A 25,689-nucleotide genomic window follows, 5' to 3' on the forward strand; every position below is an offset into this window, starting at 1 on the left:
AAGAAATAGTGCAATAATAAATTGTTCTAAATACCTCAATTTTCTTCTAAGTTCTTTTAATTCTGCTTCCAGGCTAGCTAGTGCTTTATTCTTTGCTTGTAATTGATCCTCCAACAATGCATTTTCTTCAGTTTTTTCATCTAATTTGTTCTACATTTAAAAAACAATAATTATATTAAAACTCCTTTGTTCTGATCCAGTATATTTACCAACAGATCATCTTTTTCACTGTCTATTCTAGTCAATTGATTTTTCATGATTTGCACGTCTGAATTCAATTTAGCGACCTCTCTATCGTGCAATACGTTTTCCCTCGAAGAATCCTTTACTCGTGATTGATATTGAGCCAGTTCTGTCTCAGCACGTAACATTTTTGCCTGGACCTCTGCCAACGACCTATCAGTCTGTTCATGGAGCAACCTGATAACAAAATTGATTGAATTTCTTAGTAATGATAGATAATTATGGGTACTTGCTTCAACTGGTTGTAATTCGTTCGCAAACCACTAAGCTCCATCTGTGTTTGCCGCAGTTGTTCTTTAGCGGCCTTGTAGTCTTCTTCAAGATGCGATATATTTGATCTCTGAGTAACCTCGGCTTTAACCAAGTCCCGACGTTCATCCTCTAGCCTCCTAATATGTTCCTCCATATCCTGGAATGCTTTCTTCATGCGATCCTCATTAAACAAAGTAGTTTCATTTAAAGTTTGGAGCTTAGCCTTCAATGTATTGTTCTCCATTTCTAGGTGTCTAAGTTCATCCTTTTGAATATCCATTTCCCTTAGTCTACGCTTACAATTAGGCTAAGATTGAATATAACAAAACAGTATTAACATTAAATATATTTTAATACGCAATATACTCACATTCATACAAATATTAGATTCACTGTCCATCATCAAATTATTACGTTCCTTGCTCATTATATGCATTTGGGTTTCTAACTTAGAAATAGTTCCTTCTTTTTCTCGTAGTTGTTGTCTCAGTTCCGCTATTAACTAACTTACAATTATTAGCACATCCGAATATAAAATAAAATATTCTTACGTTATCAGAGGCATCATTGATAGAGTTGCTTCGTAACTGCTCCAATGCTTTGTGATATTCTCTCATAAAATATTCTTTTTCATCTTTTAAAACTTCCAGAGATTTAAGAGTCTAAAGTAAAAAAAAACATTTTAACTGACATTAGTAACACATTTAAACTATTTAAAATAATGGTGTAATATAATTAAAAATGCGTACACTCTCTTGTCGAAACTCCAATTCCTTATCCAATAAATCTTTAAAATTTCTAATACAATTTCCAGATTCGCAGCAACATTTCTGACAAGCACCGGAGGGTACAACGGAATCTATTCTAGTCGGTGATTTATTCCTTTTCGTTCGTACACCAGCCTTTTTTGTTTCCCCTTTCGGATGTTTTGGTGGCTTCATTCCTCTAATTGTCTGTGAACCTCGATTGGACATTTCATTGGCTTGTGTAACGCTGTCTACTGTTGAAACTTTCTGTAAAAAATGGGCGTAAAGAAATAAATATTAAGGTAAAACGACAGTAACATTGACAAAGTCATAGCAGATGATTTTGAAATATAACAACAATGCTACAGAAGTTCTATTCTAATTTTAAATACATATATATCTAAATCCTGTACTAGTTAATCATTTTTTTATAGTTACAGATTCTCATAATGTTTTTAATTATGGTGAAATCTTCCTTGTTCGCATATTTTCTTTAAATATATTTATAGCTTTTATAACTATAACATTAATATTAATATCTATTTTGATACAATATTAACATAATCAGTGTTAAAACCAGATTATATCCGAGAACCTGTAAATATCCATATTTACATCACTTTATAGAAGCTGAAATTGTATCTATAGCTAGGAACAATTGGCCGTGATTTGACAGAAAATCAAGTAGCAAAGGTGTATACAATTGCTACTTAAAGTATATATAACACTATAAGCCTGAATTTTCATACATAGGAAGGGAACAGGTGAAGTGTTGTAAATATAAAGTATTTGATTATGCAAGGTGTGAATTATTATTTACATAGGGTACAATCACTGAAAATTGGACTCCCCGAATCTGTGCAATTATAAAGAGTCTTGATCTTGAAGGATAAATACAAAAAAAATCCTTAATCCCCCATACACAATCGATCCGCCTTAATTGCAAAATACCCGATATTGATGACATTAACAATTACATTTACATTACCCATAGATATCAAAAACAGATATTATCCCTAAAGTCTACCTTACATTATCAATGATACTGAACCAATATATATAGGAATTTAGTGAAAAATATCCGAAGCCCTGCTGCACCAATAGTACATACTCTCCCCAAGCGCCGGCTATAAATTGATGATGAATATTGACCATGTAGATCGAACTTAAGATATGTAAAAATTAAATCTACTTTTTATACATCTAATCTAATATAAAAATAATTCAATATTACTAATGACTATATAACAGCAATGTTTTACTTACTTTTTCAGTAGACTGCCTGTTATCAATTTGATCACTTTTAACTTGACTATCTAGTTCAGCAATTTTAATTTTTTGTTCTCCAACTAAACGAGTTAATCTATCTATTTCTAAATTCAAATCATTTTCTATAAAAATAAAAATAAATATCAATATAATTATAAGAAAATATTAAACACTTACCAATAAGTGTGTAATTATTTATGCGATCTGTCAATCTTTTTTTATCCTCCACTTCAAATTCCAACTGTTTCTGAATATGATTCTTTTCTAATCTAACTGCCTCCAAATCAGCTTTTAATTGCGTTTTTGCTTTTCTTAGCAAGGAATTTTCTTTCTCTAAACTATACACAAATAATTACTCACATGTAAATATATTATTCTGATTTTACCTGACTAACTGCTGTGAACTAGTTCGAATACTGTCATTGCACTGTGTTTCAACAGCTAGAGCTATCTGATCCATCTCTTGGATTTCTCTTTCCAATTGTTTGTTGCGCTCCAAAAGATGAAGAGCTCTTCTCATAGCTTCATGTTGTTTTGCTAAGGCTTCTACAAATATTATCAAAATTAAACAATGGAATAAATGAAATTTATATCCCATAATTTCATTACCTTCTGTTTGCAGTTGAAGTTCATTTTTCTCCAGCTTGAACCTATTTATTTCATCTTGAAGTATTTTAATTTTATTATCAAAGTTTTTATAACAACAATCACCATCTAGTTCTTTCAGTGGTCTCCCATTTTCTGTCCTTGAATGCAACCTTTTTATTTCTTCTTCTCTAACTGCTAGCTATTGACAACACAAAATGTATATAAAAATATATGATTTTAGGCAAATTTATTACCTGATTTTCAAGCATAACATTTTCTTCAACAACTTTTTGATACTTATCTCTTATTTCATTTAATTCATCACGAAACTTCTTTTCACTATTTGTTTTCACTTGAGAAACTTTATCCCTCCCAGGCTCTTGAGATCTTGAACCTAAAATAATTTTTTCTTAAATTTGTCTATAAATTTCAGATTTCTCCTTACCTTTCTTCATTTTATCTCTATTTAACTGCTGTATTTCTTTTATTAATGATTGTTTTTCTAAAATACAATTATCTAATTTACTTTGAAGGGATGATAATTGTTTCCTCAAATCTAAAAAAGTAAATTTGTAGCCTTAGTTCATTGTATGCCAACTTATTTCCACCTCTCTGGATTCTTTCGTGTTGTTCTTTAAAATGAATGAAAGCCAAATGTAAATCATTACATTCTTTTATCAGCTTAGCATTATCACATTTATATGGCTCTGCTGCAGCTTCCAAGAGATCTTTTTCCTAAAAAAAATAATTCGTTATATAGTGTCACATATAACACTGTCACACACCTCCAAAGCATACTGTGATATTTTCATGTATTTTTGTAAATTGGTAGTAGTAACATCCAAATCACCTAATAATTTCTTGACTAATGGTATACATTCCGGATGTAATTTCTGAGGATAACCTAAAGAATTTAATTCTTGGCGTAATTCATCAAATTGGCCATTCATTTTTATTTAAAACTTAAATTTTAAATGATCTTGGTTTTCTATTATAAAGATACATAACCTATATAACTGTTTTGTTTGTATTGTTTATTCTTAATAACCTAAATTTGTATGTACTGAGAGTGTTAGGTTATGTCATTGTGTCTAAATTTTTCAGAATTTATGATTTAGTATTAATTGTGCTATTTAAATATTAAAAAATGCCTTCTGTTGAGCTAGGATTTTTAGAAGAATGTGAATCATGGAAATTAGAGAGTAGGATGTTTCCAAGTAAAGTTGGAGGCAAGCCGGCATGGTTAAGTTTAAAAACGCTACCTTCAGCTGAACAACTTAAATGCAATAAATGCAATTGTACTATGGTTTTTCTTTGCCAGATATATGCACCGTATGAAGATTGTGACGAAAATACAGATATTTGGATAAACAATTTCCATAGAACAGTATATGTATTTATATGTCGTAATTCAAACTGCAATGATAGAAATACAACTGAGAACATTGCAGTTTTTAGAAATAATATCCCCAGAATGAACGATTTTTATTCATATGACCCACCAGAAGAGAAACCTGATACAACTTTTGATGTAAGGAAATTCACATCTTTATGTAACGCCTGTGGGATATCAGCAGAAAAAAGATGTAGTAAATGTAAAATTGTTTTTTATTGTACAAGAGAGCATCAAGTAATCGATTGGAAAAATGGTCATAAAGAGATATGTTTAAATCAATCTGAGTTAAATAATGCAGAAACTTTATCACAAATTTTGTTTTCTGAGTGGGAACTAATAACTGAGACTGAACGCATAGAAAATGAAGAATTTGATGAGGCTAAAGAACTACAGAAATTTGAAGAACTTAAAAGTAATTTTGAAGAAATTTTATTGATTTATATAATCTTTTAAACTATAATTTTCAGTTCAAGGTAAAACCGGCACATTAGAAAATATCTCTGAATATGAATTGAATAATCATGCATCGTCAGAAAAAGATAAGGTTTTTTTGAAATTTAAAAAGCAAATATCGTATTACCCAGAGCAAGTTGTACGATACTCTCGGGGAGGAAACCCACTTCTTATAGCTAAAGAACCACTACCTACCTCAATACCAGATTGTGAATTATGTGGTGGCCATAGACAGTTTGAGTTCCAAATAATGCCACAGATGTTAAGTGAATTAAAAGAACAAAATCTGGATTTTGGAGTAATACTAATTTATACTTGTACATCAAGTTGTGTTGGGAATTCTGTGAATAGTTACAAAAAAGAGTTTGCATTTAGACAAGATGTTTCTTTAAGTGATAATTAAGATTGTGTAGTTCTTTGATTATAATGAATGAATTAAAATGAATATTTAAATAAATTGTTTTGTTCTCTTTTTTTTTTGAACTTAGTGGGTATTATCTTATTGTCACATTTAACATGATATGTTTTGTTATGTAATTATATATATATATATATAATGTTTATATATAATGTTTTTATATAAAGATTGTTACAGATATTTTAATTTGAATGGTTTTCAAAATAGTTAATAAACATAACTTTGAGCAATAACTGAAAATGATCTTTTATAAGACATAAGCATTTTAAAATCACGACAGAAATGAGAAACATTACTGATCTAACAGTACCAGTTGTATGTCAGAATGGAATAAGGTTTTCTAATTAATCTAAAAAAGGAAAACCTTTCACACCAAAATTGGTGTGGATCACCTTAACATCATGATAATTTCATATAACCATGTGTATATATAGCAAGTACATAATATAAAACATTTTCTCTTTCCTTTGATTTAATATATTTTTACTTTATTAAATTAATTTATTTTACTTGTTTTAATATTTTTCCACATATAGGAATTTTTAAAAGTTTTTAAATAGATGTAGATTTTGAAAAAATCTAATTAATTAATTAAAGAGGTTCTGAAATTAAGATAATTTTCTAAATAATTTATAACATGTACTTAGATAATAACATACGTAATAATTATAAACTAATTTTAAATTTAAGGAATTGCCCAAATTTAGAATATTTAATTTTCTATTTAGTGTAAATTCACTTTGGGTTATTTCAGCAGTTTATGTCAGATGGCGCCACAAACTTTTCATATGTCACATCAGTTTCTAATTTTGATACGGTACAGATATTTATTTGTGTTCTCTGGTGCATAAGAAAGTTAGATTGGTTTAAAATTATTATCGTGTTTCTGTAAAGTTATTCTGTTTGATTCATAGTTAGTTTACGGTATACCTTCGAAAAATACAGTTCGGTTTTTTATATAATTAGGTTTGGATCTCCGTTTTGTCAGATGATCAAGAGTTCTAAATTTATTGCAACTAATGTTTTAAAGAAATTGCAACTGTGATTCTTTTTGTGTTATAAAATGGAATTGTCATCGGATTTAATGGGGAATTCGCGAGACGACAATAAGCCTATAGAAATTAGCAATACTTTTGGATTAACTGCTCAAAATATGCCAGATATTTTGGATTTAAGCGAGTTCAATTTCGACAATGATGAGACCTGGTAAGAAATTATATTTTAAGAAGATACTTTTGAGTTATCTGACATTAAGATACTGTTAGCTATTTAAAATACATTGCATAGATCTAAACAAATTTAGATATATCTATTTTTAAAAATTGAATTATTAACCAGTTCAACAAACTGTTATTTGAAATTAGTTTAAACAATGTCAATGTTCAACGGTTTTTTATGTTTTCATTTCAAGATTTATATTGATATTGAATCTTGATACATTTCATATAAGATTGAAGTCAGATAAATTGTTAGGTCACAGGTTATTCCCAAATTTATCATTCTTTAATAGACATTTCGACATATTAAGGTTAATATTTTTTAATCTTTATGCCACTAACTGTGTTTTATTTCTTAAAAGAAAATTAGTAGGTGGTCACTTATTTGCACTAATTAATTTTATAATAAAGTATTTATTTTAAATATAGACTTTAAAGTTATTTAAAAATATACTGTCATGGTATGATAAATATTTATATATCCCCACAATGTTTCTTTGAATAATAATGCCTTTAAATAATGTATTAGGTGCAAATCTCTAGAAAACTAGGCTAATTAAAAGATAAATGCATAATTTTCTATATTATAATCTATACAGTCTATAATAATTAATATTACTGTTTTTAGTTAATAGGTTTATCTTTGTTTTAATTTACAATTTATACTAATCACACTGCTATAATTTTAAATTTACATATATTCTGATTGCTTTAATCTTACATATATTCTATTGACTTACAGCAAATTAATTACTTAATATATTACTGTATTGTGTATTCTCTTTATGTTCCTACCTTATATTCTTTTCGTCATGGTTTCATAAACATAATCATTTCTGACATCACGATGATATAATAAAAACCATATGCCAAAGTATATTTGAATGTCTCATTAATATTTTTTTCGTGAGGTGCTCAACTAAACCGTTTAAATTAAGTTTAATTCAAGATTCACATTGTATTTATTCACAAAGTATTTTTCTTTCATTTTATTATGTTAAAACTTGTTGTTATCTTTAAGAGTCATTTATTTTATTTTTATGGATTTCTTACGATGTTATTTTAAAAGGTCTTTTAAAGAAGATTTAGCTTTCAAGTAAACAATAGTACAATAGATGTTTATTTACACATGACAATGTATTCAATGTATATAATTATAGTTTTGAGTAACAATGGTACTTAGAATTTAATTATGTATTTTATTAATTATTTCAAAGAAAATTTAACTGTTTTTTGTATATTAAGGGTATATGTTTGTTATTTTTATGCCATATTTTGATTAGATAACATTAGGTCCCATTCTAATGCGGTTTTAGTAATTTTCTTATTGTTCCATTTTTAAATTTTGTCTATAAGCGAATGTTTCAATTGTAGACGTTGGAAGATAAAGGATAAAAGGAAATTATTGCGTTTATTATGCTTCCTTAAAGTTCTTTTTTAAATAGTATCAAAATATTTTGATTCTTTATTAATATGTTTTTAGAATCTTGAATGCATATCTAAGTCACTAATATCTAAGTGATTATGATGCACACGTATATAAATCACTTGAATGTTTGTACTTCAAATATGAGTGGTTAAGTAGAACTAAATATACAATATGCGACAAACAATATTATAACAAAAACCAACACTAAGTTACAAAAGAAATGGTTTAGCGACTATAAAACCTAGACACTTAATGAAAAATTTGACAAAGTCCTATGAATCATCGTGTACAGTGTTTCCTATTATAAGCGGCCGGGTTTATTTATGTATGTGTTTATTTGTTTATGTGTTTATCCGGACTGCTTCCTGCTTCTACAGTCAAGCATGGGAGAGGACCCCTGGTTATGATTTGGGCAACAATATCATGATCTTCAGCTCATCTTCAATTACTGTGAATGAATGAATATCTTGACATCCTCGATGATGAAGCTCTTAACAAGTGTACTAGACTATAATTAAATCCATATGTTTTTAGTTAGCCCTAATACTCAAAAGATGCGTGTATAAATTTTACAGCTATGAGTTCACTAGTTTGTGAATTATAGCATTTTGAGTGAAGCAACTTTAGTTATTGTGAAAAAAAATGGTTAAAAAGGAATTTCGCGTGGTGATAAAATGTTGCTTTTTGAAGGAAAAGAATACAGTTGAAGTAAAAACTTGGGTTGATGCCGAGTTTCCGGACACTGCCCCACGAAAATCAACCATCAAGGATTGGTATGCTAAGATTAGACGTGGTGAAATGAGCACCGAAGACGGTGAACGCAGTGGACGCCCAAAAGAGGTTGTTACCGATGAAAACATTTACAAAATCCACAAAATGATTTTGAATGACCGTCAATTACGTGTATATATCATTCACGAATATTTGGGTATGAGAAACCTCTGTGCAAACTGCTCACTTTTGACCAAAAACAACAACGAGTTGATGATTCGGAGTAGTGTTTGAAGGTGATCAAGCGTAATAAACCTGAGTTTTTGCGTCGATATGTGACAATGGATGAAACATGGCTCCATTATTTTACTCCGAAGTCCAATCAACCGATTGGGCTACCAAAATATTTATTTTACATAGTTGATAGTAACTACAAAACAAAAAGGTGTAAATTACATATATTTACGATGATGGATGTTTAATTTTCTTAAACTTTTAGCAGCTCTGTGAGGAACGAAAATGTGTATGCAGTATTGTATCAAATTACCTTACAAGGATAAATTATGCATAAATAAAATGCGCAAATTGTAATTTTGAAATTCGTTTTAATAATAGCCTTACAATCTTATAAGCATGTGCTATTACAATACTTCATCAAGCACTTTACAAAATCTGTATTTAGACATGCCTTCACATATTAGGTTCTCTTATGAATGATTAAACTAGGTTTAATTTTTTTTATTATATTTTGTTTAAACAGTATTGTTTAAAATATTTGAAATTTCTATTTACCATAACATATACCAGGCTGTAAAAACTTGTAAATATCAAATATGTGTCATTTACCATTTAGCCTAGTGAAGTATAGCCCATCAAACTATTTGATATACAAGAAACCAGGCATTTGATATTTGTTTTATGTAACCTAGCCATGATGGGATTTGATTGACACTTGTTGAAGGCTTGGATTTAATTAATATTCTTTTTATTTTGACAACATATAGTCCTTCAGTAGTGAACGTTCAGTGAGCTCAGTTAGAAGCCGATTTTCTAGTTGGCATTCATATCTTGTAGAAACACTGACTTCATACATATTTGTACGACTAATCCGATTTGTAATAATTTTCTATATTATTTGATAACTGAAAAAAGAACAATAGTATTAGGGGTTCATACACAATAAACAAATGAGGCCTAATCTCAAATGTTATCACCGATGTTATTTACCTCGATATTACGTTAATTACATATTGTGCATTATTAAAGGTACTTAAAATAGTAAATACTTACGTTCGAATGATCTTATTGCTGTAAGTATATTACTAATATTTAAACTAACTATACTGGCTGGTTCCTCTATTGTAAGATTTAATCAAATGTTTTTGCCTTGGTACAAAAATACAGTACTTGTTTGGAGCTGTTACCGATGTATTAGGAACCTCATACCGTTGTTATTCGTTATAATGCATATATTTTTTTTATTACTCTTCGTGAGTCCACAATCTGCCCTATTGGCAAAAAGTATTTCTTATGTCTATATTATATATATACATGGCATGTAGAAAATCACTTCATTAAGCAATCTTCTGTATAAAATATTATCTTAATTAATTGTCTTATTCTAAAGCTTACTCTAAAGTCTACATATGTCCAGTAATCAGATCAGGTGGTGTTAAACGTTTTAGTCTACGCACTTCACTATCACGTCGCATATTTAGCTGATTAGCGAGTACATTGGGATGCATTGACACTCTTTCGAAGTACTTCACACAAACACGTTGAATTGCACTCGTTATAGGTTCTAAAGGAATATCGCGTTGTATCACTTTATTTGAAATATAGTACGGAGCATCAACAATGGCACGCAACACCTTATTTTGGAACCTTTGAATGATGGATATATTAGATTTGCTAGTGGTACCCCATAGTTGGATTCCATATGCCCAAATGGGCTTGAGTATAGACTCATACAGCAATACCTTGTTATTTAATGATAACTTGGATTTGCGCCCGATGAGCCAATACATTTCATATAATTTTAGTCCCAGTTGTTTCCGTTTAGAGAATATGTGCTTCTTCTAGGTTAGGCGTCGATCTAAGTACATACCAAGATATTTAACATGCTCTGCTTGGAGGAGTTGACGATGATTGATATTCACTGGTGGACATGTTCTTATACACACGGTAAACGTTATATGCGTGGATTTTGTTTCATTGGCTTTAATGCGCCATGTCTTCAACCATAATTGTATTTACCCCAGGTGGGTTTGTAGGTTTATTGATGCTGTGACTGGATCTTCATGGGATGCTAAGATTTCTGTATCTTCTGCATATGTTGCCACAGTAGTTATTTTTGTGGTGGGTAGATCAGCCGTATACAGAAGATACAGTACTGGACCCAGTACACTACCCTGCGGAACTCCTGAATATATGGGATTTAATTCGGTATGTTCATCGCCTTGATTTACAATAAAATGTCTATCAGTGAGATACGATTTTAGTAACTGATAGTCCGGATGAGGGAGAAGTTTTTTAGGGAGAACTTTAGTTTAACCTGCAAGCCCGTATGCCATACATTGTCAAAAGCCTGAGATATGTCTAGAAAAGCAGCCGAACAATATCTTTTGGCATTTAGGTCAGCGTTTATTTTGTTTACAAATCTATGCACTTGTTCTATAGTCCCATGCTTATTGCGAAAGCCAAACTGATGTTCTGGAATAATTTTTCTTTTTTCTATTATATAGTTTAGCTTTTTTATGTATAATTTCTCGAAAACTTTCGAGATTATCGGTAATAAACTTATAGGTCGGTAGGAGGTCACATCTTCTGGTATTTTTCCTGGTTTAAGAATCATTAATATTTTAGCTACTTTCCAGATACTAGGGAAGTAATTAATTCGTAGCATAGCATTAAATATAAATGTTAATAGTTTTATACCCTTTTCTGATAGTTCTTTTAAAATTTTGCCAGTAATTAAGTCATAACCAGAAGCTTTTTTAATATTAATCTCTCTCATTATTGTTTGTTTAATTTTTTTGACCGTTAATTTCTCGTGCGGTAAATCCATTTGAAATGGCGAATCTAGAAAGCTAGTAATTTTATTTTCCTCATCTTTATGTAGCTGAGACTGGAAAGGTTTAAAAACATTTTTTAAGTGTTTTGAGAAAATGTCGGCCTTCTCTTTATTGCTTCTCGCCCAATTATTTTCGTATTCTTTTTCTATATCTTTTTCTGTATTGTACATGCTATATGTGTATTTTTTCTTGGAAAAATTGTTTTCTTGGTTTCACTGTTACGAGTCGCGGAATATGCTGCCTCCTGTATATTTTTTGTAAGATTTATTTCTGCTATTTCAATATCCATTTCAGTTTGTAACGGTAAGTTTAGAGATATGTTTCGGTCTAAGTTTTCTCTAAATGAGGGCCACTTACTTCTATTATTGCACAGAGAAGGGGGTTTAACTTTGATGGTAATTTTTGAAGAAATTGTTACTATTATTGGTGAATGATCAGAAGACAGGTCGAAACATGATTCTGCCTGACACTTTTTTAGATCAATATTTTTTGTAATACAGAAATCTATTGTATCTGGTTTTTTATTTCTGTCTGAAGGCCAATATGTTGGTTCACCAATACAGATATGTTATAAGTTATCTGTCCTTATTGCTTTTAGCAGTTCTCTACCTTTTGAGGTTATTATTCTTGAACCCCACATTAAATGTTTTGCATTATAATCTCCTCCGGCTATAGATCTATTACCTAGCGTACTGAAGAATTCTTGAAATTGTTCTTCCTTGTTATGTTTGGGTGGGCAATAAATCGCAGAAATTGTTAATGGTCCGTGGACTTATGGTTATACTGGTGGCTTGCAGGTAGTCTTTGCGGAATTTTTCTTTTTCGAAATGCTTTTTATCATCTTGAATTATTATGGTTGTACCTCCATGTGCTTTATCATCAGGGTGATTTGTATGATAAAGTTTATATTTAGGAATTTTCAAATAATGTTTGTCCGTAAAGTGTGTTTCGGAAACCATTATAACGTCAATATTTTGTTCAATTACGAACATTTTTAGTTCCCTGGCGTGTTGTTGAAGCCCATTGGCATTCCAGACGGCGATTTTGTAGCTATTGGTTTCAGGCATTAGGCAAGTTTGCTGACGACGGTTGTGAGTAGACCAAGCATCGTACTACACAATCACAATCTCCTGTTTTGTGTTCTCCTGTACATTTTACGCATCTATATGATTTGCGACAGTAAGTATTTGTGTGCCCGTGCGCTTGACACCTTGTGCATTGTGGTATAATTCTTTTTATATGTGGTGGTTCGCATTTAATAATATTATTTTCCAATTTGGTATTTCATACACCGTCTTATTATTTCCATTAGGTTTTATATCAATATAGAACATAGGTAGAGGTTTTTTTGTCGTGCGATGTCGTATATTGTGAACATTTATGTCCTCGTGGCCTTTTTCAGCTAGAGCTACCTTGATGGTGTTTAAGTCCGTCCCGTGATGTAATCCTTTTAACACGAATTTAAATGTTCTCTCGGATTTTGGTCTGAATGTATGGTATTGGGTGTTTCTTTCATCTAATTCTTTTACAAGAACTTTAAAGTGATCCGCTTCGAACAGTTGGATTTTAATTGTTTCATAGCTCACTGTTTTAATTGTGTAGTTGGTAGTAATAGTTTTCAATAGGTCATGGATGTGTTTTATTACTCCTACCTTATAGAATGTTATTGGTGATGGTTTCGGAACAACTTTTTCAGTGCCTGGTTGTATATTCTCTTCAATTTCTTCCGACAGATTGCTAAAGCTGTTTTTTTGTCTCTATCGGTTTCTGTTACCAATAGTCACTGATTCTTGTTTGTTTCCTCGCGGTTTCTTCTTCTGGACTTCCCAATCGTTTTTTGTTAATAACTGTAGTCCATTCTGATGGTGGAGTTTGCGTTATTGCGGATTGTTCTAATCTCTTATCAAAGTGTGCAGGTGATTTGGTTGAACCACAGCGGTTTGCCATTTTTAGATTTTTAATATTTTATTTTATTTACTTCCAGAGGATAAAAAAATAAAATAAATACATAGTTTATTTCACGCACTTCATTTTTCACTTACGTTATTTTTTGCACTAGTTTTTGACCAAAAATACTATAAATGAATTTCAAAAGGACTGTTGTAAAATAAGGAGAAATAATTTTAAAACACTAATAAAAATGAGATGCAGTCTTTTTGTCTGGTCACGTAAACACGTATTCACTACACTTTAGGTCTGCTGAGAGACGGATAGCCGTATCTGTTATGCGTTTTTAACACTCAATTAAATAACCGTAATATAATGCATAATTGTAACAAAATTGTTAAAAGAAGGTATAAATAAGATCTGTACCCATGCAAGTCGGCCAGTGCGACCAAGACAATTACGCCACTCGCAGATTTGGAGCGTTTTAGCGCGCATTTCAAATCAATTCAGTCTTTCTTTAAATTTTTTTTTGGAAGTAACTTTTACTCCAGGTCAAGTAATACATAGAATTGGCGGATGTTTTAACTACTTCACATATTTTTATCATCATATGGAAACCACATTGAAGAGTGTTTCAGCATCAGCTTTGGAGTTTATCTATTAATCTGTTTAATTTTTGGATCATCTTCACATGATATGAAGTACGGCTCAGTCAAACCATATGTCATCAATGAAAACTAGTTGCAATTGAAAGGAGCAGTGTTTAGTGACTACGGCGGACTTTCCCATTTAGGCTTCTGTGTTTAAATTGAACGAGGCCATGTTGCAAGATCAGTCAATCACTTTATAGCTTCTATAACAACCATTTTTCTTTCAATTCTCAAATCAAACATAATTTATAATCTGATTGAGTCTCCTATGATGATTTCGTTCGATTTGACTTTCCATTTCTGCGACTCCACAATTTCAATCTTCTGCTACAGTTTGTGTTATTAAAATACGTCTTATCACGTATTGCTTTCAAGACTAACTGGTGGCACGTCTATTGTTAACAGGATTTATATTATTAGTAATGCTACTTAATATATGATTTCTTCTTTATAAAAATATTAGCAAAGAAAAATACATTTTGTTTTAAGTTAAATGTGTTTACAAACATTTTAATGATGTCATTGTAATTTTCTTCCTTCATAAACCTTCATTCGACATTGTTTTTGTTCCAGGTTAGGATTTATTTTAACATCAAACGTAAAAACAAATATTCAACACATATTCACATTATTTTCACAATACACAACAACATATTCTGTTATCTGCTTAGGCAAGAAAAAGAAAACCGTCGATATTCATAAAAAATTGAGTATACATTTTTTGGTGTTAGTTGTATAACAAAGTGTACGTATAAGAATCTGTTTAAAAATCTTATTAAAATTTGCTAAACATTTTTGAAAAAGGTGAAAAAGTGATTTGCAGATTTTCATAAAAGATATTTCAAGAGGATATTTAAATATTTTATTTTCTTCTCTCCTTTTACCAGCCAAGGTTTATCAGAGTTAGAAATATTTAAACCTGAGATTAACCCATGTTAATCAATTCTGAAAATATGTCCCAAGTTAATCCAAGTCCCAATAACATCACTTGTTAAGAATCATAATCAAAATGTGGAAAAATGTCATAACCATCGGAAATAATCATATCCTTAAATAGTACATAATGTCCATTGTGATGCTCGCTGTGTAGCAAAGTCTTGCTAGAATGACATCTATATCTATATCGTTCGATTTGGGCAAAATAAATCGGTTATCATCATTCTGCAGTGTTTGCTGTTGATAAGGTGAAGCTGTAGAGACCCATAAGGTCACCAACCTACAATCAGTACCAAGTAGAAGCTTATTGTAAATGCCTTGCCATGTTTTTGCATGTTAACATAGCGAGTCAAAAATAGGTTTCGTCATTAAAGATGATTTTTCTACCGAAATTGGCGAAAACATTCATATTGATAATTTAATTTTGTCACTTAAACATACTGCTCTAGGGAGTAAATAATAAACAACAGGTTAAAAGCTGCCAATATCGACTCACCCTTATGAATAACCCTATATTTTTTATTTTACTATAAAATTAAATTTACTTCTTTGCTCCCCAATCGATAATTCAGTTAAATTAAATATGATTACTTACTATTATAAAATTTGATACGTTTATATAAGCAATTTATTTTTGTGTTTAAGGTTATATGAACCATCACAGAAGTCCTCCAAAATAGATTATCAAGATTGGCTTCAATCGAATTCTATACCCGACAGCAATCTCAATGATTTCAAAGTCAAGTCGATGAAATCGATAGATACCCGCACTTTCACTAGGCCAAAGAAAAAAGTGCTCCGACCCAGTATCATCGACTGCGAACAGTTTCATCCCATAAGTACTGAGACTATCGAGGAAAAGTTACCCGATCCAGAACCTGCTCCCGAACCGCTGCCTAGGGAACCTCTTCACTTTGACCTTTCCCAACCAACCAGTCTCAGTTACTTTGAATCTATGCTAAACTCCGGGGACAATTTCCAAAATATGTCTCCGCCAAGTTTGGTAAATTCTCTTTGTTCCTCCACATTTGCCAACTTAATGGAGAATAGTTTCATTAAAAATGATCCTGTTCTAAGGGAAATCCGTGATAAAGATTTCACCGAAACTGTGATGCTGGAGGATATGGAAGCACCTATGTTCCAGAGTATTAGCGAGAGCTGTTGTAGTATCAACTCGGATACGCCTGAAAGTTTTTTAAAGAAGGTATCATTCAATAGCACCCTTACCGCTAATACCGAAGAGAATGTAGAGAATAGTGGCGAAACAGATAATCATAACTTAAATAAAACATATGATAATATAAACGGTAAGTATTTTAGCTCTATTTCAATTATACTAAGTAGATTACTATTTTTCACAATCAACTCAAAACTGAAATCTACTTTCTTGTTTGTTGAGTTAAGATTACCTTTTATAATCTCATTTAGTTAATATAAAGCAATTGAGTTTAATCTAGGATCTTATTCATTTTTATTATGGAACATCCGAATCTGTGCAACAGAAAATTGTGATGTCTATTGATATTCCTTCATGTTATTCTACTTTTTCTGGTTTGGTTTCTTTATAAACATATGATCTTAACTCGTATCCTTGTATTTTGTTTTTAATCAAAAGTTTGGTTATTATTTCTTATTTATAAATCATAACCTCTTATTATTTTTAACTCTTTTTGTTATTACATATCCAAAATACATTTCATTTTACATTGCATTTTCTTTATCTAAATATCTCTTTAAGTTTCTCTTTAAATATCCCTGTTTAATCTAAGTTTTCAAATATTCTGCTGAGAATTCACCGTATCCTGCTGCTTTACTATTTTTAACTCTGCATTACGTCCCTTTGTGAATTAGTTTAAGTTTGTGTCATTTAGATCTTCTTCGAATCGATCTTTTTCCAAGGTATTCCGGAAATACTAATTCATTTATATTTTTAGTGTCGTCTTCGCCTGTTATTGTATAGACCTGTTTTTACTTTTATTTTTTGTTAGCCTTTCACTTCTACATTTCTAGATCATTTTGATATTTCTTTTAACCATCAAGACGTTGTTTCCATTATAGTTTTGGATACTAGTTCCATGCTAAACTGCATTTATAACTAATTATTAGTCGCTTGTATAAGTAATTATAAGATTCGGAAATTTAAGTAATTTTAATATTTAAATTATCTTTAAAATATGATCGGCTTTAAGCAAATAACATGTAAAAAATAGGATAGTTATGTAATAATGCTTTTCAACTGACACCGAATACGAATATTTTTTGGAACCAAGTCAGGATCTGATTTCAAAGGCACGTTACAAAGTTTTCACATTTTTTTTCTATAATCAGATATTTGTGCATAATTTATTGCTGAACTGATGTAATGGAAGACTGGAAGTCGTTCAGTTTGCTTTTAACAGTAACCATATTATATGAGGAGCCCTAGAAATATTGCAGACGATTGCTTCTAGGGTGTAGTGGTTAGAGCGTTCATCTCACAGGCAAAGGTCGCGGGTTCGATTCCCGACGGGGGCAACAACTTTTTGTTGTTATTTTGGTTTGGTTAGAACATTTGTCAAATTACCTAGGTTAGGCAGCGGAGACCTAAGCATTCCTTATTTTCAAGCCGAAACAATTTTAAAAAAATTACCAACAAAATAAATCTAAATTAATATAACTGTTTGGGTTTGGCATTGACTTCAAGCTGATCAATTTTTAGTAGTTAAAGTAATATTATAGATAGATAAATAGGTTTAGATCGGTATTAAGCTAAATTGTGTATATACAGTAGAATATAAAACACGTGTAGTTGGTAGGTTAAATAGTGTGTTTGTTTAAATTTTTCTGTTAAAAATATTTTATTCAGCAACTTTCAAGCGGTTTAAAATGAGGCATCTTGTAAAACTATAATACTATTAATAAATGTTATGTGACCGAATTAAAATTTAAAACCTTCCTATAATAATATGATATTCAGTACTGGTTACTGACGAAGCGATAGGACCTGTTTACAGAACTTTTAAAACATTAAGTAACAGCTCTGTATCTAACAAAGAAAATATTTTTCTTGGTTGCTTTAGTAACATATAACTTCAAGACACAAATAAAATGGAAATATCTTACGCAAAGGCAGGCTTTCATGGTCGTCTAGTATGCTAACAGAAATTTGCAATTAGTGTTAAAATTCTAATAGACGACAAATAATGCAAAATTATTTAAATGTAGATTTGCCTCGGTAAAAGCTCTCGATTATTTTTTATTGAATATGTTAAAATGTTGTTATAGATTAAATTAATTGCTTTTGTTAGATTAGTTTAATTATTAAAGTTATAAGAACTATGTTAACTAAGATTTGTTTTTATCATAATTTCTAGTTCACATACCATAACAGTTTAGGTACTGTTTTATAAACGGGTTTTGTTTTACAAGTTAATAATTCTCATTCTAAATTTTTGCAAATCGCTCCCAACGTTGCCAGTTGTTCGCGTCAATCCATTTAAAGAAAGCAGAAAGTGGGCGCTGAAACAAGAACGTGTTTATTATTTTTACTTCAAACCAGTTTCAAGAATATTAATCAAAATAAATAAATGTGATTTTATGTAATAATTACTTTTATTTATTGATAATTTTTTTATTAACCTTAGTGGTTCAACAATCTTTCCGATGGACAGTAAGTATTTCTTGAGATAATTTTTATATACGTGACAATGAACAACAGTGTATATTCAGTGAGTTCAGTAGAAGCCCATTTACTTCTGCCAGGTTAGCATTCGAATCTTTGAGAAATACATACTGACTTTATGCATACTTGTATAATTAACCGAGTCACATATCAAATATTTTCTATATTATTTAATAACTGACAATATAACAAAATTGTTAGGGACTCATATACACGATAAACAAAATAAATGAAGCTTAATCTAAAATGTTTACTTCGATATTACGTTGATTACAGTTTAGACATAATTAGAGGTATTTAAAATAGTAAACACTTGCATTAGAATTATCTTATTGCTGTGAATAAATTACCGATGTTCAAAGTATACTGTGTATTCGAAATTTTCATCATTGTGTATCCCCTGTGTATTCGAAATTTTCATCAAAGGCCTCATCTATTCGTATTATATTTTTTACACTAATCAGATAATAAATGTTTTAGTTTGCGCACGTATCACTCACATTAGGTGATTGACAAGTCCAATAGGGTGCACTGATGCTCTTATCGAAGTACATAACCCTAAAGCTTTGAATTATACTCGTTATAGGTTCTAGCTCACTTCATTAGAAACGTACGAGAGGCACTTAAATATAAACGGTAATTTTGTAAAATACATTTATTGATCAATGGTATACACAAACTAACCTCCGTGCTCTACATACTTTTGCCTCCTATTTGGAAGCTTGAATATTCCTTCTTCATAAAAAGTTTGAGGGCGAGTTGTCAGCCAATTGCGCATATCTACTTCTTTATCTTTGCCTCTAAGTGATTCTTTCAAGGACGCAAACAAAAAATTATGACAAGGTTACAAGTCAGGGCTGTAAGGAGGCTGCTCGAGAATTTCCCAGCGCATTTTTTCCAATTTATTCCTTGTCAAAACTGCGGTGTGGCGCCTGACGTTGTCATGAAGGATGATGGCGTCTCGAATGGGCCTACCCCGTCGTTTGCTTCGATAAGCGATTTTACTGTTCGTTGATTGTGAAGAAAATCAGTGAGTATAAAACTCCCCTTGAGTCAAAGAACTATCGAACACGTCGATTATGACTTTCATTTTCGACACGTTCTCGCCCATCCCTGAATTCTCTGACGCACGTGTATATTCGATTCTGAGACAGTGTAGCATCCCCAAACTGTGTAGCACCCCCAACTATACTGTGGACAGAACCGAGCATAGCTGCTACCCCCAGGGGTTTTCTCCTCCTCAAAACCAAAGAACACTCGAGCATTGAATCCTCTAGGTCGGAATTACTTTCTAAGCTAAACAGTAAAATAACCGTTTATATTTGTTTCCCCCTCGTAGTAAGCAGCACCGTCCTATAACACGCAATACTTTAATTTCGAACCGTCGAATGATGGGTATATTAGTTTTACTAGAAGTACTGCGTAATTGGATTCTGTCGTTGATGGTCAATTTTTGAATGGCAGTTGTACTTCACTTTCAATGGAGCCTCATTGATGCTGTCATTGGGTTCTCGTGATATGATTCTTGGTAATTGTTGAATTACTTGGTATAATTCACTAAATAATTTTCCTTAAGCAGGTTCAATAGGGTCAAAAAATAAGTTGTTAAAGATGTCAGTGATTCACGAAACTCACATCAATAGTTCATGGATATTCTTTATGTTTATTTAAATAAATGTAGACTGTTTCTTAATTACTGATATTATACTTATGTTTACAGTTACAATACAACACAATACTATAAAATACCCGAACTATCTTCGATGATACGGATCGATTTTATTTTATAAACTTAACTTGACTAATAATTAGTCGTGAATATAAACTTATCTTTAATGATATATTGACCTTTTGGTTCGCCCTATTTAAGGTGATGTGTATGTTACACCCACTCTGAAACTATATTGTATCTGATAATCACCTTTTCTTGGGACCACTTCTAGTCCACTTATAAGGTTTTTTCCTTTTCCAAGTAATCCAGAGGCCAGACGGCGGCAATAAATCTGTTAGATAGGACCAAAATACCATCATAAAGCTATAAAAAGGTAGATATTATAAAAACGGTATTTTGGGTAACTATAAGAATAAGAATTTTATATACATATTTAACAATGTTACTAATTTAGCTCTCTGACATCCTGAACAGTAATTAAATAACAAACATTCAATAAAACGTTGTAATGGTCACTAAATTGACGTTAAACAAGGTACTATAATGGTTGATTACAATAGCATCCGTAAATCATGCCAACAAGATTACTGTTACACTCTTCGTAAGACTATATATCCCCGGCATTTTCATTGCCTGGTCTCGATACCTGGTCCATCTGAATTAACGATAAGTCATCAGGTGCCCTCTACGTAATTCGTCAACAACGATGTTCTGTATTTTCTCACATTTATTTTTCATATTTCTATCCCACCTTCTATTCATTAATACATTTTTGTTTTAGTTGATACGGAGACTAAAAGCGAAGACGCAACATTTTGTATAAATGACCAAACCATCCTCGGTGAGGATCCAGCAGTTTCCAAACAGGTCGAAAACCCTGCTGTTCTCAACGGTACCTACAGGCGGACCCCCAAGCGTAACGCTACTTTCCGCAAGGCGGACAACGTTAATAGATTGAGCCTGAATCTCACATACGAAAAACCATTGAATATTTTGAATAGCCAAGATCTTTCGAAGAGCACCGAGAACGGCATCGATAAATACACAGTTGCCAAATTAAATGTTACGCGCAACACTCCGAATAAAATTATTAATCGGGCGGGCAGCGTAGAAAATATAAAGAGAATATCAAATATTGATATGAACCGTCTAAGTTACTGCGTGAACGAGCGGCTGAATTTAGACGATGATTTCGAATGTAAGGAGGATCAAGTCCTGAGGGATTTCGACGGTCCTGTCGAAAATGAAAGGTTTAATCAATGTCCATTGCTTCTATATTTTTATTAATAAATGTATTTTAGGTTATCGTTGGGTTCCGCAGAAAGCTTGGATCGAACAAGTAGTCTATCAAATAGCAGTAGAGGATCTGGAAAAATGCTCAATATGATCGAGTCGGACGACATAATTATGGATAGGACTAGAGGTTAATACAACTCTGAAAGATTTGAGGTATTTAATTGAGACGTTTTCTAAAATTGTAGTTGTTTCTGATCTAATGTCAACACCGAAAGTTAATGTGAACATGGAAAATTTATGGGAAAACGAATATCTCTCTCCTATAGTTAGTAGTAAAAACGAAATTAAAAGTACTGCATATTCTAGGGTAAGTTGTTTTATTATTTAATATAAAAATGTGCTTTCTTAACTTTTTAAAATAGTATATAAGATAAAATTTAGAAGGTTTGTAATATACCTAATAAAGTTATGCTTGTTATGAAGGCTTCTATATTTTTAAATCTTAAAATCATAATAAATTTCACTAATTTAAAATTGAATTTATTATTTTTCTTTCTGTTAGTTAAAACACTTAACTATTTGTATGTTTTCATATTTCTCTATATAAATAACAGTTTTACATTTAGTATTTTTGAGTGATTCGGTATATACAGGGGTTAATTATGGAACTCTCAAAATTTCATTTTGGATATTCATAATTTTTGTTCTTTAATTTGAAGAAATCTGTTGCTGCAATCCATCAAACACTTTTTGAAACTTATAATGATGACCCTTCATCATGTCCCAATTATCGCTTTTGGTTTCAGCAATTTGAAATGACAAAAAACAGCCTGAAGGGTCTAAAAGGTTCAAAGATAATGAATTGCAAGACTTATTGGACAATAACCAAAGTCAAAATCTCAGAGAACTTTCAGCCCTTTTGATTAATCAACAGCCTTCAGGCATTTACATGCGATAGGAAATATCTATATGGAAAGAAAATGGCTACTGCGAATTGACTTAGAAAAAGTCGATTTACTAGGACAATTCCAAGCACAAAGTCATAAGTTAGTCGAAAAGACCATCCATAACGACAGCTAAGCGGAATATTCATGGTATAACTATGTCTTGCTAGGCATGTTTTTGTACATTACTAGCTGCTAAAACCGAATCATACTGTTACTATCTACCTACATCAATTAAACATATTTATGCAAAAAAATTACAATGAATATGCTATTGCAGCTTGATTGGTACACGGTTTTGAAATGCTCAAAAAGTGCAAAAATAGATCAATGATTGGATTGCGGCCAAGCCAATATTGTTCTTTCGACAAGGTACCATAATGTTACTAGAAAGATAAGAAAAGTTCTAGAAAATTTTGGAATGGAATTTTGATTAGTACACATTATACTAATTTTTCACAATAGAGTTTTTAAAATGAAAACATCAGAATATACACTATATATTTATATACTAAATATATCAGAATGTTACCCAATATTTTTTTCTACACGTAAGAATTAAAATTGAGAAATTGAAGAAACATTATCTCATATTTATTACAATGGTAACAGTTTGTAGAAATAGTTAGGATTCTATTACAGAATGTTTTTGACTTTGCCAATCTATAATTATGTGTAATTAATTTATAATTATAGGAACTGTTCTTTTCCCATATTGAACTATAAACAATTCATAAGAAAGTTCATTTTTTCCGTTCAGATTGAAAGATTTCATGTATGGGTGAATACGTGTTGAATGTAAATGAGAAACCTGTTATTATTTGCTTGCTAGATAAATCTTAAATATTTTTTTCGGAAGGTTTCTCATGTAGGTAACTACATTAAGCAAACCGATAATAAAGATCTGAAAATAAGGAAGCATTATCGACTGAATGAGAATCTACCGAATGTAAGGCCTTTGCAAGCGTTGCCAATTAATATTAAAGGATCATGTACGAATATCAGTAATTTGAAAACTATGTCCTCAAATTTTGGTAAGTACCAAATAGTTTGTAACTGTCGAGCTGGTACTGATTAGTGATAATCTATCGTAGGCGGGTCCCAACCAAGGCTATCCAAACCAGCAAAGAGCATTTTACGTCCTCCGTCTACAAGCAATTTAAAGACAATGGGATCACAATTAAAAGGTTCTTACACAAGTTTAAGACCTATTAGTGCCAACTTGCCTGTAGCGCCACCTATAGGCTCATCTAATCCCCATGTGCTCACTAGAAATAATGCTAAAATGATTGTAAGAATGATACACTATGTTTTATTAATCTTTACTGTAATTAAATTTTTACTTCCAGAATTGCCCAAAAGAAAAGATATATTCTGCTCCCTCTATTCCTGTTAGTAATTTACCACGACCAACTGGTATACCTCGACCATCATCTCGAATACCTGGCTTAAAAACTGCAACATCACGGTAAACAAACAAATTATATAAATGTCTGAAAACCAACCAACATTTTCCTTTTTTTTTCTAGGCCTGCTTCATCAAGAGGTTATAACTACTGACAAATAATACTGCAGCATTATCCTATACTGATGTGCCTTAAAATCATCTTTTTAACATGCTAATGTACCATATCTTTAATTATTCATTATAATCATGTATTGTTGTGTATATATTTATATTTTTCTGTTTTATAAGTTTTTTATACATATTAATACCAAACAGATATTATTTAATTATGCAGTTTTTATACAATACAACAATTGCCGAGACAATATATAGGATCCTTCTTGGAAAGATAAATAATTTTACTATTAAATTCAAACAATAATTATTAAGTATGTATTAATAATTTATTTATAACATTTTACAGCTTCTGATTAGCTGTTAATAAAATAAACTGTGATGTACCTATCAATTGAATGAAATTATCAGAAATGGCTATTTGTAGTCTGGATTTGGTATGCATTTTGAAATATACAATAAATATACAGCTCTATTGGCTCTATCTATATATACCTTGATTATTTTTTATTGCTTTAAATCACTATTAGACAAAATTATTGAGGTTAGACAATAATAAAATATGAAATCCTTTTAAATTACTTGAAAATACCTCAAGAGTTTCAAAATAATTGTTCTTAATACAATATAGAATATTAAAAAGAATGTCTTACTACGTATCTTAATTACATGTTTATGCAAAAAAAGTCTGAGAATAGTTCTACAGTCGCATCTAGTCTTTTAAGTCTACAAGCAAAAAGAAAATATTAGTTTTGTATTTTGTTGCTCAAAATATTTCTCATCAATATAATCAAAAAAATATATAGTCGGGCATAATTATGTTTGTTTTGGAAAATTTGGGAGTTTAATTTTTTTTGCATTTGATATTGATGAATAAACAGAATTAGTTGAGTCGTCCACTTTACTGGACACGCCTTAAATTTTGATTGTGAAGGCTGAGCATAAAATATACATAAAATGCTTCGTTCAAAGGTAATGATTGTAATATAGCTGATATCTACCTTCAGTAGACATAATATGATAACATTATTAGTCTTTGGCTGAAAGCAAACAAAGGTATTTATTTGATGTGGTTTAGCGATAAGGCTACCTATTCTATGATGTACTTTGCTTGCCTTCCAAAGGATATTATTTGAAAATATGCTATATACTTACTAACAGTAGAAAAATAATGGATAAGATCGACACGACTATGTAACGAGATCATTTAGAAATTCTGATTAAGGTTTAATATTACGAAGCTAAACCACCACTACATCACATTTAAACGTTAATCCGTTAATGTTAAATTAAATATCCGCTTTGGATTTGCTCAAAATTAGTGAAACTCTACGCCTAGGCATTTATAATAATGCTAAATTTTAAATCATTCTCATGCATATTGA

General features: G+C 30.9%; 3 protein-coding genes across 5 annotated transcripts in view; 2 read left to right on the top strand and 1 right to left on the bottom strand.

Moving 5' to 3' along the window:
* Cep135 (Centrosomal protein 135kDa) overlaps positions 1 to 4,136 on the bottom strand; it is a 50,693-nt gene extending 46,557 nt beyond the window's left edge. Inside the window, exons 1-14 of one of the 2 annotated variants that reach the window (XM_076401194.1) lie at positions 3,884 to 4,136; positions 3,707 to 3,833; positions 3,544 to 3,654; positions 3,353 to 3,492; positions 3,120 to 3,297; positions 2,897 to 3,056; positions 2,688 to 2,848; positions 2,508 to 2,632; positions 1,245 to 1,508; positions 1,047 to 1,157; positions 866 to 997; positions 477 to 802; positions 210 to 420; positions 35 to 150 (exon numbers count right to left, since the gene is read on the bottom strand). In XM_076401194.1, the coding sequence (XP_076257309.1) occupies positions 35 to 150; positions 210 to 420; positions 477 to 802; positions 866 to 997; positions 1,047 to 1,157; positions 1,245 to 1,508; positions 2,508 to 2,632; positions 2,688 to 2,848; positions 2,897 to 3,056; positions 3,120 to 3,297; positions 3,353 to 3,492; positions 3,544 to 3,654; positions 3,707 to 3,833; positions 3,884 to 4,048 (2,327 nt within the window). In that variant the 5' untranslated portion in view covers positions 4,049 to 4,136. The remainder of the gene's footprint in view (positions 1 to 34; positions 151 to 209; positions 421 to 476; positions 803 to 865; positions 998 to 1,046; positions 1,158 to 1,244; positions 1,509 to 2,507; positions 2,633 to 2,687; positions 2,849 to 2,896; positions 3,057 to 3,119; positions 3,298 to 3,352; positions 3,493 to 3,543; positions 3,655 to 3,706; positions 3,834 to 3,883) is intronic. The other variant, XM_076401195.1, reaches the window with a different exon arrangement.
* Positions 4,137 to 4,145: 9 nt separating this feature from the next.
* Positions 4,146 to 5,404, top strand: Zfrp8 (Zinc finger protein RP-8). The gene is made up of 2 exons (XM_076401208.1): positions 4,146 to 4,906; positions 4,962 to 5,404. Exons 1-2 carry the CDS (start codon positions 4,246 to 4,248, stop codon positions 5,348 to 5,350), a joined length of 1,050 nt encoding a protein of 349 aa, XP_076257323.1. The 5' UTR covers positions 4,146 to 4,245; the 3' UTR covers positions 5,351 to 5,404.
* A 736-nt stretch (positions 5,405 to 6,140) lies between these two features.
* On the top strand, positions 6,141 to 24,516 carry LOC143194420 (uncharacterized). Of its 2 annotated transcripts, XM_076401199.1 has the most exons (9): positions 6,141 to 6,571; positions 15,915 to 16,576; positions 21,384 to 21,852; positions 21,904 to 22,025; positions 22,084 to 22,205; positions 23,642 to 23,816; positions 23,877 to 24,073; positions 24,132 to 24,250; positions 24,312 to 24,516. In XM_076401199.1, the coding sequence occupies exons 1-9, from the start codon at positions 6,429 to 6,431 to the stop codon at positions 24,340 to 24,342; spliced, it is 2,040 nt and encodes a 679-aa protein (XP_076257314.1). In that variant the 5' UTR covers positions 6,141 to 6,428; the 3' UTR covers positions 24,343 to 24,516. The 2 variants fall into 2 exon arrangements, with proteins under 2 accessions (XP_076257314.1, XP_076257315.1); XM_076401200.1 differs by lacking the exons at positions 23,642 to 23,816; positions 23,877 to 24,073; positions 24,132 to 24,250; positions 24,312 to 24,516 and adding an exon at positions 22,645 to 22,896 and having other exon boundaries at positions 6,150 to 6,571.
* Positions 24,517 to 25,689: the final 1,173 nt, after the last annotated feature.

The sequence above is a fragment of the Rhynchophorus ferrugineus genome, unplaced genomic scaffold (assembly GCF_030347505.1).
Source record: "Rhynchophorus ferrugineus isolate W39M unplaced genomic scaffold, kcgeb_rfMv2 rfM3, whole genome shotgun sequence".
Lineage (NCBI taxonomy): Eukaryota > Metazoa > Arthropoda > Insecta > Coleoptera > Curculionidae > Rhynchophorus > Rhynchophorus ferrugineus.

Excerpts from the sequence above, each read along its gene's own strand:
- Zfrp8 (XM_076401208.1), top strand. The coding sequence starts at position 4,246 with ATGCCTTCTGTTGAGCTAGGATTTTTAGAAGAATGTGAATCATGGAAA. Across the intron at positions 4,907-4,961 it reads GAAATTTGAAGAACTTAAAA|TTCAAGGTAAAACCGGCACA; the intron begins GTAATTTTGAAG and ends TATAATTTTCAG.
- LOC143194420 (XM_076401199.1), top strand. The coding sequence starts at position 6,429 with ATGGAATTGTCATCGGATTTAATGGGGAATTCGCGAGACGACAATAAG. Across the intron at positions 16,577-21,383 it reads AACATATGATAATATAAACG|TTGATACGGAGACTAAAAGC; the intron begins GTAAGTATTTTA and ends TTTTTGTTTTAG. Across the intron at positions 22,026-22,083 it reads AATTATGGATAGGACTAGAG|TTGTTTCTGATCTAATGTCA; the intron begins GTTAATACAACT and ends CTAAAATTGTAG.